Source organism: Nannospalax galili, unplaced genomic scaffold (genome assembly GCF_000622305.1).
Source record: "Nannospalax galili isolate Female #2095 unplaced genomic scaffold, S.galili_v1.0 scaffold100, whole genome shotgun sequence".
In the NCBI taxonomy this organism is placed as follows: domain Eukaryota; kingdom Metazoa; phylum Chordata; class Mammalia; order Rodentia; family Spalacidae; genus Nannospalax; species Nannospalax galili.
Window position 1 is genome coordinate 153,254 of NW_008352891.1, and position 14,744 is coordinate 167,997.

At 38.7% G+C, this 14,744-nt stretch overlaps 1 protein-coding gene across 1 annotated transcript in view; it reads left to right on the forward strand.

The window, feature by feature from the left end:
• The window catches only part of Nbas (neuroblastoma amplified sequence), a gene marked incomplete at its 5' end in the record, with an annotated part of 269,116 nt that overhangs the window by 149,645 nt on the left and 104,727 nt on the right, over window positions 1-14,744 (forward strand). The window contains 2 exon segments of the mRNA XM_017802479.1: window positions 10,682-10,932; window positions 11,887-12,221. Coding sequence (XP_017657968.1) covers window positions 10,682-10,932; window positions 11,887-12,221 — 586 coding nt within the window.

Sequence of the window (14,744 nt, forward strand, 5' to 3'; positions counted from 1 at the left end):
CTTAAATTTGTACAATTTCAGCCTTCCATCTTAGCTATCATAGACTAGTATCTTGGCACATTTTTTTTCTCCTTTTCCAGTTTTGGACCACTAATATTCTAACAATAGCCTGTAACTTTTTAGTTTTTCAGGAGTAGCCTTGAGCTAGACTATTAATCATGGTCATTGAAAAGCTCTGTTGAGAATCTGTTGACAGTGTTAGACACATAGGGTATAATGGTGGGTATCTTGGCAGTCTTGGAATGTAGTTTGTAGAGACAGATAATTGAATAATGGAACAGGCAAATATGAAAATAAAGCTGACAAGTTCTGTGTAAGAAAGCCCAGTTAGAGGGGTAGCATAGTTAGGGAAGTTGTGTTTTTTTCTGAAGACATAATATTTGAGCTGTGTTGTGGCTTGGGTATGGATTGAATAGCCCTCAGAGTTCATTTGTTGAATTTTAGTCACACTGGAAAGCAGTAAAAAGGCAGAAATTTAATCCTGCTATGGTGTTTAGAAGTATAACTTTTGGAAGGTGATTAGGAGGATAAGATTACCAGGATAGAGCTTCCCACATTAAACATGGTACTGGGTGAGGGAGAGTAGGCCTTACTTATGGTCTCTACATAGGCTGACTAGACTCCAGTGGATGAATTTGCACTGAAGGACATCTGGGTACAAATGCTTGACTGGATAGGACTTAACATGAATGTCAAAATACATGAGGTCTGGTGGGGGCATGCATGGGGGAGGGATTCTAAATTTGATTAAGAACTGTTGTATGGAATGTACAAATGCTCAATAAAAAAATTAAAAATATATATGTAATTATGTAAGAAGAGAGAGACCAGAGGATGTGACATACATATGTGCTGCCTTTCTTTTGTTGTATGATGCTCTCTGCAGACTTGGACTCTGCTGGTAAGAAGACCATCAATAAATGTGGGCCCTAGAGCCTCTGTCAGCTGAATAAACTTTTATGTTGTCAAGTAATCTGCTTTAGGTATTTCATTATGACAATGAAAAATGGATTATTACAAGCTGAGTTATAAATACTGAGCCAGACTTAACTATACTACAAAGGGAATGGAGCAGTTTTCTAAGTAGATAATATAGTAAGTGCAGAGGCTCTTTGATTAGGAACATGATGAGTCTGAGGGCCTGGCAGAGGAATGGTGTTGGATGAAGCCAGAAGTGGGGAAGTGCATGTGAGTTGACTTTAGGAGCCAGGCCATGATGTGTCATAACATGGGCCCTAGCAAGGGCTCTTGACATCTCCCTAAGAAGACTAGGCTAATTGAACATTTTGGTTGACAGGAGGTTAGATAATACGACCAAATTTTCATTTTGATAAAATCATTGGCTACTGGGTTGAAGAAAAATATTAGGGAAGCCAGAGCAGGTGAGGAGCAGTTGCAGCACTAGAGTGGATGGTAAGTGACCACAGCCTGGAGTATGATTTTGAGAGTATAGGAGAGGCAAGATTGAGTTTTAGGAACACTTAAAAGCTAAAATAGGTACTACTTAAAATAGTGGTTAGTGAGGATGAAGTGGATACAGAGACAATTAAAGTGGAGGTCTCAAAAATTATCCCCAGATATTCATTAGTTTCACGTGTTGGATGATAGCATGACTCAGTCAGGGAATTCTCAGAAGGTCAAGCAGGATAGAGAGAAAGCAAGGGGAATGGTTCATACTTAAATACCTAGAGGACAGGGTAAGTTGGCAGTTAGATCTTAGAGAGCAGGAAATCAAAAATGAAGAAGTACAGATTTGAGTTATATGTACATTGTACACATACCACAGCTGTGCTGTGGCTGTGATCTGGGTAGGGCTATCAGATAAGGAAAGGAGAAAGACTTGAGACAGACTTTGAGGGCCTTCCATGTATCCTGGTAGAGAATGAGCTTCTAGCAAAAAGTATAGAGAACAGTAGGGAAGGGAGAGGAAAATGGAGAGATCTTCAGAGAGTTTCATGGAGAGAGATCTAACTGTAGGGAAGCTATGGTCATAAAGTTTTAAGAAGAGAAGAGTTGAGCAGGGTCAAATCCTGCTGAAGGGCCCCGAAGTGTTTATGATTTACATCTTTAATTTTTATTAGGCACTGAAATGTTAACATCTACATTTTAAACATTTATCAAATTGGTCCAAGGAGATAATATTATAGATGGTAAATATTGCCCTGAATTCACCATTTTTCAGGAACAGTAATGTGTTCAAATAAATATTTCCTATGGTATGTGTTAGTGTTTAAAAATATCATGGTACTTTATTAAGTATCGTTTTTTTCTTTCATTGAATGTTGCATAAAGGGTTATATCTGTGCAAACAGGATGCTTCCTTGGTCTCTGAATATATTATAAATTATCAGGCAATTGAGTAACATGCAAGACTGTTCCTGGCATATCATTATACCTGATAGCAGTGTGATTATGCAAATGCACAGCAATTACAAAGCAGGAAATCATTACCTCCTGGCGTCATTGCTTGTGAGTGGCAATGCACTTAATATTGATTTAGCAAGTGATGTTGGAGACTCTGTTTCTTGCTTAAAAGGCAGCACTTTGCCTTACTACTTAATCAAGTTCTGTAACTGCTTATTAGAAGTCAGGCTTGTTAATGCAGTAAAAGTTGTCCATCTTATTAGCTGAGTTGATGCCACTGGTAAGTTAACCAATGCAATAACAATAGAAACTGTTTTGTTTTAGAGTGTTGTTTTACTATTCCTTAAAAAAGTTTCTACTCCTCCCATGAAGTTCATGTCTTTGTAATTGGCCACTCTTCTTCCTCTGGGTTGATTTTGAAGGTAGGACCTGCAGTGCCACATTTATAGACAGGTACAAAGGAGGGCAGCATTACATAGCAGATGATAATCCCTCAAAGCAAGATGACCGAACCAATTCCTTTGTATGTCACATCTAGCTTTGTGTTTTTGGACTAAATGTTTCTCTTCTCTGAAGCTCATTGTCCTCAACTGTAAGAAAAGAATAATAAAAAATAAATCATAAAATATTTATCATGTTGTATGTGGCGCATGACTAGTATTTAACTTATGGTAATTGTTTCTGGGATTTGATTTTGAAAGACAGTTCTCCTAAACACTCACACTTGGATTCTTAGTAGTATCTTTCCTCCTGATACTTTCTTCTTCCCCCCAGCCATTCCTCTTACTGGTTCTACATGAAGCATTGTTTTTGCCTGATTATAGGTTTCTAAGCATCAGACACGACTCTCTTGGCTTCTGCTGTAGCATGTTCTGCTCCCAAGTTCAAAGCTGATTTGTTACTCATTGCAGATTTAGTAGCAGTCGTCACCTTGGGACTTCTCTAGGCAGATCGGTGGACCTTGTAGATGACAGTAACTACCCATGAATGTGTGGCCCAGTGGTGAAACCATGGGTTTTGGAAGGTGATCTACTTTCAAGATTGACAGCTACTACCCAAGGCCACCACCTTAGTAGCCTTGTACATATATCTTAATGTACTTGAGTCACCGTTTTCTCAGTTAGAGAGATAGCTGTCCTAACCTGCAGAAATGTAAAGCTCAGAAAAAGAATCTTGGGGTGTGTATAACTTGGTGACTCTTTTTATACTGTTGTGGTTATTCCTCTTGCTACTGCCCCTGTTAATTCTGATTTTTTTTATTTCCAAGTTTTAGACCATGTATCATTTTGAAATACCAGAGGCTATTTACTCATTGAATGTTGATATTACTGTCATTCTTTAGTGGCTCTGTACACTAAGCAGAATTTTAGATGTTAGACAGGATACATCCTTTCCCTCATGGAGCTTGTTTCATAATAGAGAGCCCTCTCTTCCCTCTATGGCCCCCCAGAAACAACCAAAATGTCAGTTGCAGTCAGTACCTTAAAGGAAATGCTTGGATAGTAAGGGAAGGACTTCTTGGACATCAGGAGAGAAACGCTCATTTTCAAAGAAGCATGAAGGAAGAACATTCATTCCAGAGCAAGAGGACTATGGGGGAATGGGAGTACGTGGTGTTTTTGTGGCTGAAAGGTGGCCACATAGCAGGACACAGTGAGCCAAGGAGCCCTAAGCAGAGTTGGGAACAGAACAGATTTTTGGTGTGTCAGCCTTATTACCACTCTCATCTTTGCCTTCTAATTAAACACTTTGTACTTTGCTGTCCAGTCTCTACTGAGTCGTGGAGGTGACAGCTCACATGCTTTTTCTTGGGTGGTAGGTAACAGGAGACCTCTGTTTGTTGATAAGTTAGCTGTTTATAGCCTCCTTCACACGTGTAGGGAAAGGGCCCTGTTCATAGGAACTTTAAGTACTCTTATTATTTCTCAGTGAATTTCATAGTCTGGGAAGATTCTTTTCATCTCAGATGCAGAGACAGGCACGAGTAGGTTATACCTGTGGGAAGCTGAATAAACTACAATATAGCTGCCTTTTTCTAAATTGAAACAAGACACAGAATTTATGCCTGAGCATTGCTGTTGCTCACACAGTAGGCCTGTGCCCACTTTGCCACAAAGAATCCAAAATTCTGGCCTGCTTTTCCAGCTCCCCCTCCCTGGAAGACCCCTGGTACAGTAGACGAGTTTGTGCCAGAGTGGCCAGTAGATGGAGAAGGAGTGATTTCATTCGTATTAGTCTCCTAGCTTGTTACTTCATTGTTAGGCCATAACATTGAAAATTAAAACAAATAAAAATATAGGACCAGGAAAAGCATGTCTCATAGTAGGAATGTTGCATGTAGATATTTTGGTCACAGATCGCACAGAGTTAGTAAAAGTGAGCCATAAGTTCACTTTTGATCTTTTACGTTAGGGAATAGAGAAATCAACCAGAGCTATGATTTGTATTGGGCATAAAATAAATCTACTAAACCTAAGAGAAATGAAATCCTAATTCCTACCATTACTGACATAGAAGCACTTTCAGGTATCTGCAATTACATTTCCATGATGTAATTATTTAAATTTTTAAAAATCTTAGACAATTTTGAGCATACTGTGTGGGATCATACTCATCCTGTTACTCTGTCTCATCCCTGCCATCTATTACTGACCCCCTTCTTCCTAATACCCTTCCTACTTTGGGTATGTAGGTTTTGTGCAAGTAACCACTGTGGGTATATGTTCATGGTTGCAGCAGTCTGTCAGACCAGTAGAGAGCACTTCACCCTTTTCCCTCCCTCCCTACCTTCTGGTTCTTACAGTCTTTCTGGCCCCCTTTCTGCATGTTCCCTTGGCTTTGGAGGGAGTGATATAGGTGTCCTGTTTAGGGCTGAGCACTCACATATTGTGATTCTTTTTAAAAATATTTTATTATTTTTATTTTATGTGTATGTGTGTATTGCTTGCATGTATGTAGTACACCTGTGTTGTACAATGCCCACAGAGAAAAGAAGAGGATATTGGATCCCCCTGGAACTGGAGTTACGGATGGTTGTTAGTTGCCATGTGGGTCCTGAGAACTGAACCCAGTTCCTCTGCAAAAGCAGCCAGTGCTCTTAACTGCTAAGCCATCTCTCTAGCCCCCAAATATTATGAAAACTTAAGATCACTTTTTTCCTAAATAGCAAAAAGCTCCTGACCTTGACACAAATCTAAGCAAGAAGAGCATTTGGAGAAGTTTACATTCAGCAGCCGGTGTTCAGACTTTGAATTCTGAAAGCCTAGCCCAAGCCTCAGCTCTGTGACTTTCCCTGTTTAAAGTGTTCTTGATAGAGAAGTTCTTTTAATTTTCCAAATTGATTTTCTCCCCCACAAAATAGCTGTTATCCAGTTTTTCAAAAGTGCCATGAAATTAAAGAGATTTATAAATTAAAATGTCTAACATGTAGGGAGTGAATTTTCAAAGTGTTTATTGTTGATTTTGGAATTAGTTTAGATTTGCCAAATTCATCTTATGACGACTATTACATATGTGATTATTTGAACAAGTATTGTTCAACTCAGTATAGAGAATGTTACTGCTATGAGAACTGGATGGTAAAGGACTTGCTAAGTCAGTAACTCTGCCTGATACTGTATCTGTACCATGATACTTCTGAAAAAAAAAATTTGTTAAAGGTGCAATGTTGTAAGTCAAAAACTTCAGGGACAGAGTTGTCTTTTAGAAGGAGGTAAAACTTACTCAAATGGCCTTTAATATCATTTCTGTGTTTATATTATAACATAGTTGGTAAAGGAACTTGCTAAGTAACATTGTTGCAAGAAGTAGACTCTCAAATGCTCATTATCAGTTCTTTCACCAACTGTTGGGGTGGTCTTGACAAGTTTGTAAGATTCTGTTTTACCCATGTTTTCCCCGATAATCACACTTTTACCTTTTGGAAGGCTTGCAGATACATTTGTCCTGAGGCATTTAAGCCTAGGCATTCCTGTGCTGGGTACCTTGGCTCCTTCTCAGGAGTGGCTGTATTTCAGAGAGTAGACATGTCTTTTCACAGTAATCAGTGATAAAGTCACCCTTCACCCATCAGTGTTTGAGCATTGGAATTCATAGGTCTCCATACTTTGTGGGAAATGCTCTCACATTACTATATCTGAACTGTGCCCAACATATAATTTCCAGAAGAAAACATGGTCTTCATTGCTTTATTGAGTACAAAGCTGAATTTAAAGGGCCCAACTTAGGATCTATTTCTACCTCTATTAGTTAAATTATTTTTGTTTGAGCTTTGCCTTCCTTCAGCAAATGGAATAGCATGACTTTCTGTAGAAAGTGGTCATAAATGTTAAATGAGGTAACAGAGGCAAAGTGCTGCTAGGTTGCCTATGAGTTTTATGTGTACACTGTCCCTGTCCCATCTGTCTTCTCTATCTAGCTTTTCCCAGCAGCCGCCTTTCCGTTCTTCCATTCTTCTTTCTTCTTCCTCCTTCTCTGCTTCCTCTTCTCTCTTATATATTCCTTTCAGTCAACTAATAGAATTGTATTATCACTCAATTTCAGATTGAGTAAAGAAAAATTTATTTAAATAGGTTTATTTTCTTCTACAAGTCCTTTCAGTACATGACTGATTTGAATCCTGTTTGGGTGATTACAGAGCACCTTAATCATAGGATTAGTTATAGCAACTTATTCCTTGTGCATTAAGTACAACTAATGCCACCTTCTTCCAATAGTTAATCTCAGAAAGCTAAGTAGGTACCATATATAATAATATAAGCTGCTTTATAGTTAAAACTTGGTTCAGGAAAATGAGCCAAAAATAAATTACCCTTACTTTATTTTTAAGGGTAATGATTAGTTTGATTAGAGAAAAGTCCACAATGGTTTCATGATATTTTGTTGGCTCTCTTGAATGTGGGTTCTTTGGAATTGTTTTCTAAGCAAAGATTTCATTTCTTGTTCCAAAGGGAAGATAACAGTTTCTTTCAATGGACATTATTAAAATGGGCTATTGATTACTGGCATCTACAAAAGATCTGAGCACATTGTAATTTACTGGAGAAAGAGGTTTAGGTTTTTATCATGCGTCAGTAAAGGTATTCCAGAATCTATCTTGACAAGATAATTAGGTAAAATCGCACATGAATTGTAGGCGCAGAAATATGTGGGTGGATAAGAAGAAAGCAATGTTGAGAAAGCCTAGATTCAGAATTAAACCAAACACAGATGAGCTAAATAAACTGCTGTGATTTAGTTGTCTATTTTGTAGATGAGTCTATCCTCAATACTCTGTTTCTTGGGGTGTTAGGAATGAAGTGTGAGAGAACTCTTTAGAATATTGCTGCTGGGGGTGGGGGAGGGAGAGAGAGGAGAGAGGAGAGAGGAGAGAGGAGAGAGAGAGAGAGAGAGAAGAGGAGAGGAGAGAGAGAGAGAGAGAGAGAGAGGGAGAGAGAGAGAGAGAGAGAGAGAGAGAGCGCTAATATCTCTGTTAGAGTTGTCCTGTTTTTAAAGTGGTCGTTAGTGTGGGTACTTGACCTTCAGGACGCTGTGGTTGCTGTATGATGTGGTGAACAAGCATACACTGAGTCCAGATGGTTCAGAATGATACTTTCTCATCTATAAATGGTAATTGCCCAGCTTTAACTTAGTAGTATGGTAATCAACATAATGAATCCTATTTTTTTTCCTTCCTCTATTCTGTACCTGTTCTCTTTGCAAATCAGTGTCAATATGAATCATCTTAATGGGGTTACACAGTTTTATTATTTACTTCCTCAGTGCATTGTTCTCTATCCCCATTTTACAAATTATGAACGAACATGAGAAATTTTGCTGTCACTTGCCTATACTGTGTGCATAGTGTCTTTTAGTAAATGCACTTTAAGTAATGACAGCATCAGGAACATTTTCTGACCAGCCAGCCATTTATAATTCACTCTTTCTTATACAGCTGGTACTTTTTTGTCATTTTATTGTAATCCTTTTGTTCATTATTTCTGTTTAATCTTTTCATTTTTGTTGTAGTTTTGAGATGGGGTCTCATTATGTAGCTGCAGCTGGCCTGAACTCACTATGCAGACCAGGCTGGCCTTGGACTCAAGAGACCCACTTGCTTCTGCTTCTGTCTCTGTCTCTGCCTCTGCCCCTCTGCCCCTCTGCCTCTGCCCCTTCCCTTGCCTTTGTCCCGTGTCAAGATGAAAGGCATGTGCTATACCATGCACAGTACCCTTTGTCCTCTCTTATAGTGTCAAACTCAAGTACTTCTTTCATACAGTCTTGTGTGATTGTTTTTTTTTACCCTCTCTGAAGTCATAGCTTTGAGTGACCCTACTCTTAATTGGGATACATACAGTTTTGAGGCCTTGGTCAGCCCATGCTTTTGTTTTACATCATTATTTAACTCTCAGTGCTTAGAACTCAGATAGATTCTCAAATATAGATGAAAGTTTGTAGATTTTGCTGTCCTTCCCAGAGCAAGGGAAGTGTAGAGAGCACCCGGTTGTTCTGCATACTCACCTGTCTATTTATTGTAAATAATAAATAGGCATGTGTTGAACACTTCCTCGGTATCACAACTGAGCTTTGTATTAAGCAACTAAAGATAAAGGAGATGTAATATAATCCACACCATCAAGAGAACAAAGTCCAGTGAGGGAGACATAGGGTAATCAGTAGTTAGTGTGTTTTAAGTTCGATAGTAGAAGGGGACTCAGCATATCCTAGTTGCTCAAAAGGGGCAACCAAAGAAATTTTCATGAAATGGGGATATATCATAGGTCGGTATTTTTTGTAAAGGTTTGAACTGTGTCTTAGGAAACAAAAAAGATTCCTTATGAAGTTAAAGTAAAAAGACTTTTTTAAAAAAAATTGCTTGATATTTTGATGTTGTAGAGTATTCCTTTTATCCTGAGTATTATTACACTTATTAAAGTTTTAAAACACAATTTATGTTAACTTTATCTATAAAAATAAAACGTATACCTATTGCTAGTTTCTTTAAAAAAAAAAAAAAAAAAAAGTCAAACCCAGAAAACAGGGCTTTGTTTTTCAGACAGAAGTGCTGCTTTCAAAGGCTATGAAATCTAACTCAGGTTTACCAAGACCTCACTTATGTCTCCCAGGCATTTTCTCTGCTGCTATGGGGGTCCTTGAAACAGACCCTTGCTGTTAGTGTGGTGTAGGCTGCATGAAGTACCTTACAATTGGAGAATATGAGACTTGCCCTGTCCAGGGCCATGGAATTTCATTAGACCCAAGGCTACCTTCCAGGGAGAACAAAACTAAAATTAAGTTCATGTTGCTCCCCAGACAAACATTTAAGTTAGTATAAAAGGACATTTAAATTAGTACAAAAATATTAACATATATTTTTATTCAAGAAATATTCCTATAGATACTTTAATTGAAAGTATAACTTTTCTTTCCTATTTTAATTTTGTTTGAATATGGCATAAAATTGAAGTTCATTGAGTATCAGTAGCACTCTGCAATGTAAGACATACCTGCATAGCTGTTATTTTCTTTCTTTCCTGACTTCTTTTTTTAAAATTTATTTATTTTTTATGTATATGAGTGTATTGTCTGCATGTATGTAAGTGCACCCATGTCATGCAGTGCTCTTGGAGGCCAGAAGGGGACATCAAATTCACTGGAACTGGAGTTATAGACAGCTGTTAGCCACCATGTGGGTGCTGGGAATTGAACCTGGGTCCTCAGCCAATGCTCTTAACCACTGAGCCATATCTCCAGCCCCTCCTGACTTCTTATTTAAAAGTGCATTTATTTATTTGTTTGTTTTGCATGTGTGTTGAGACCATAAACAATTTAGACTAGAAGCTTCAGGTATGGCTTAGCTGCCTGGTTGGCAAGCATCAAAAATTCTTGAAACTTCAAGGATTTCTGTTTCTCAGGTTCTCTGAATCCACCTGAGATACTGTGTGAAAATCACATAGTATGAGAGTAGACACCTGACTCTTGTCCCTTTCTCTTTACATAAACTGCCTAGGTCTTTTGGCTAATAGAAGGGTCCTACTAGAAGTAGCCTTTCTGGGCCAGCAAGTGGCTCAGCAGGTAAAAGCGTTTTCCACAAGCCTAATGGCCTGAGTTTGATCCTCAAGACCCATCATGAAAGGAGAAAATCACCAACTCTGAAAAGTTGTCCTCTGACTTCCACATGTGCACTATGACAAGCACATGCCTCCCCCCATATCTCACAAACGCAATAATAATAAGTAAAATGTTTAAAAAGAAGTAGCTTTTCTTCCAAAGTTTAAAGATCATGTTGTTTATTAAATGAACAAAATCTTAACTCAGACTCTCTGGCTCTTGATTTCAGTTTGTCCACTGGAGAAATTGAAAAGCGAGCCCAAACTCTTCATCTCTTTAACACTTTGAAGACAGATCCTGAATCCTTTCATAAGCGCATGGTCAAGTATATCTACCCCACCATTGCTGGCCTTGACCATGAAAGACTACTGTATTATTTCTCTCTCCTGGAAAACTATGGCTGTGTGGACTTGGAGAAAGCTGTCATTAAGCCAGAAACCCACATTAGGCTTCTGAAGAAGTTTAAAGTAGTTGCGTCAGGTAATACATGCATATCTTGCTTCTAACTCTCTTTCTGAATTAAATCTAGGGGTTAATTTTCTGGTCATAACTTCATTTATGGTAATTGACATAGACCTGAAACTATAGAATTTTGAAGGGAATTGACTTAAGTTATTGTCTAATTCCTTTACTTGTAGTTGAGGGAATTTAATATCAGAAATAGTGAGAAACCTATTAAAATGCACTGTGACTTCTAGTAGACCTGCTCCTAAAAATCTGTCTTGGTTCACTGCTCCACTGGTTTTCTCCCACTCTCATTTGTCATTTTCTGTGTATAAAGATGGCATGATTGGGGCACTCATCCTTAGACCTCAGGCATTTTGGCAGAATTTCTAAAAAGTAGAGCCTATCTTTTTAAAATATTCATGGGACATATAAAATAAGAACCATTGGAGCTTGATGAATATTAGAAATCTTTAGAATGGTATCCTTGTGCTTGTAAGTATGGAATTAAATGTGCGTTAATACTCCTAAATCTCTCTATGATGCTTTATAATTTACAGAGCATGTTTAAGTCTCTATTCATTTTGTGTTTCTGGCAATTGTGAGTGTGCTTTAGGCTACCAGTTGTTTACTGGGTGGTAAGGATTAACATGCAGCAACTGCAAGCTCAGTAGCAAATAAACATAGGGCAAATTGGTGAATATACAGAAAGAAGATAGCATAGGTGCTGTGGGGGGCAGAGGAGGCAAGGACACAGTGCACATGCAAATAGGAGGCTCATGTACGTTGAATGACATAGAATTGTATGGCATAGGTTCAGTCTGAGACTAGAAGTCAGATGTCAGATCTTCTGATGAAAACCTAAAGCGTATGGTATAAATGGCTATCTTTTCATTCAGCCACGCAGAGCACTTGTGGGTGTGTTTGAAAGTACCTGTATGTTTCCATTTCAGTGAGACACCTCTTTTCTTTCTCTATCCTTTTTGATAGGTCTGAATTATAAGAAGTTGATAGATGAAAACATGGACCCTCTGGAAGTGCTGGAGCCAGTGCTGTCAAGTCAGAATGTCTTATCTATTTCCAAACTTGCTCTCAAAATCCCTAGCAGGGATGGGCAGATGCTTTCCCCAAGCTCTCTGTATACCATCTGGTTGCAGAAATTGTTTTGGACTGGAGACCCCAACCTCATCAAGCAGGCTCCAGAGTCCTTCCCAGAGTGGCTTCATGCCTATGATGTCTGTCTGAAGTACTTTGATCGCCTTTGCCCTAGTGACCTCATCATTGTTTTGGATGCCATTACATTTTCTCCAAAAGCTGTGACCAAGGTAATGGGGAATAATAATTCAAAGTACTAAGTAGAAGTAAAAATTACCTTTATATTTGACATATTTGTTTTCATCTTCTTTCTTTCATTAAAACATTGTATGTGTATGAGTGTTTAAGTGCACTCACAAGTGCAATGCCTGTGAAGACCAGAAAAAGGCATGGGATCTGCAGGAACTGGACTTAGGTATGATTGTTAGCTGTCACGCGGGTGCTGGGAAACAGACCCTGAGTCCTCTGCAAGAGTAGATAGTGCTCTTAACTGCTTTTCTTCTTTTAAAATCACATTTTTATTTGTTGTGTGGGGATGGGTGAGGAGCATGTGCTTCATCACATGTGGAGGTCAGAGGACAACTTGTGGAAATCAGTTCTCTCCTTCTACCAACCAGGTGGGTCCCAGGGATGGAACTCAGGTTGTCAGATTTGACAGCAGATGCTTTTTCCAACCTAGTCATCTTGGCCTTGAATTTTCTTTCTTGAAGTGGAAATTATCACATATTTGACTTTTCTCTTTTACTAAGCTTAATTGAGAAATTGTTTTCTCTTGTTACAAATGCACAAATAATAAAAATCAGAAATGCATCCTCTAATTTACATGTGTATTTTGCACATCATAGTTTTCATGAGTATGTCACAGTAAATACAGCAGCCTTTTTTTTAGGTGAAGAAAAAGGGATCCCCATTGCTTACCTTTAATTATCTTTACTCAGAACCCAGGCCAGCACCTTACTTTGACTGTGGTTGAGCCCTTAAAATTTTTATATGATGGAGTATAGGACATGGTGATGGGATTGTCTATGGGAAGGCATATTAGATTTTCCAGTGTTCTATGTTCAGGTTTGAACCCTTTCACTCCATTCTGAGACTTGTTCTCAGTCCCTCATCAATATTTAGCTTCTCAAAATAGATGATATGGCTTCTTTTTCCTTTTTGCCCTCTGACCCAGATGTTCTGCTAAGCAAATGTCAGGTGCTCACTGCTTGGGACCAGGGCATCTTGTTTCTTGGAAAATCTCTTAGCTTCTGCAGTGGCTACAAAACTCTGTTGCCTTTGAAATTCCTCTGTTTCCTCCTCTAACCCATGGTTGTTACCTTCTCCTTCCTGGAAGTTAGCAGGTATACTCAATACCTTATTCAAAATGTTCTGTTGTGGTTAATATTGTCCTGTTACATTATAGCATAGGTGCAGAGAGCTTCAAAGTATGCATGTGAATTTGGCACAGGTGAAGGTTCAAACCTCTAGAGAATGCCAGGTTTTAGCCAACTCATTAGACTTGGAGTTGGGGGTAACCAGGAGCTTCTTCATTTTCTTCTTATAATCCAAGTGATTTGAATAATAACTTGCTTTTATTTATTTTTATACAGCCATTGCTGCAAAAAGGGATCAGTCACTGTTTTAAAGAAGGATATTAAGGATGGTTTTAAAGGAAAGATAGTATGATAATACTTGAAAAGAGCTTAAGTATTTAATAATATTAACCTGCCTTTGAGCTCTGAACTTGTCACTCCTCAGCTATGTGGTATAGCCTGAGAACCTGCTCTGTCTCCTCCAGAGGAGGTTAGAATAACCTGTGGGTGAATAATCTGTGAGGATGATGTGATGTTAGAGGCAAAGCAAAGCTAGTGTTGAAGCCACAGTTGAAGCTGAAGGAGACTAACGCATGGCCTTTTCTAGCCATTGAACTACACTACCTCAAGGAATTTATAGGACAGGTCAGTGGAGCTAAGAGTCCTGGAGCCAGTCCAGAAACTGAAGAAGAGGATTGGGACCAAGAGCCCCCAGCATCCAGATACAGAGAAGCAGACTGTCCTGGCTGTGGCCACAGCAGGGCTAAGTTGAAATGAGAAAGGCCTTTAAGGTGTACTATGTGGAAAGGGACCAATCCATGCAGGGAGTTTGAAGTCAAGGAAATGGCTTGAGAGCTGGGACCCGAGTTACTGTCTGAAGGGCTAGGCAGGAAGGTAGAAGAACCTTCCTTCCAAGACAGTCGCCTAGTTCACCCGCAAGCTGAGGGAGGTCTTAAATATTTTATGTGAGGCTAGGAATGGTCAACTGTGGTGTATGTGGGAAGTATGTATATGCAGGCAGACAGTGTTAGATCTTCCAACAGCAGTTATTTACTCTTGTTGAAGCAAACTGCCATTTAGAGTTCACTTGGTGCTTTAGCTGCTGTTTGATATTTCAATTTCCAAGGTTTTAAATGATAGGATGTGCTCCTCACCTAAACTGATCTTAATATGTACTTTGAAGCTGTCTATTGACCACTGGAAATGTAGGTATGGCACAGTTGCTTGTGCTCATATATGGTTTTATGAGAAAAAGTTGCATAGCTGACTCAGTAAAGATTCACTCAGTTATCCTATTACTTCCTCTTAGGTCACATTGTATAATACAAGCCCAGACATTTCTATTTTGTAAACTCTTTGCATGAGCTGGTTTTCTGAGTCAGAAAAAAAAATAAGAAAGTAAAATAAATTACCTTTAAGGTTTTTTATCTTTAATCTATCTATAAAGATCTGCCCCCA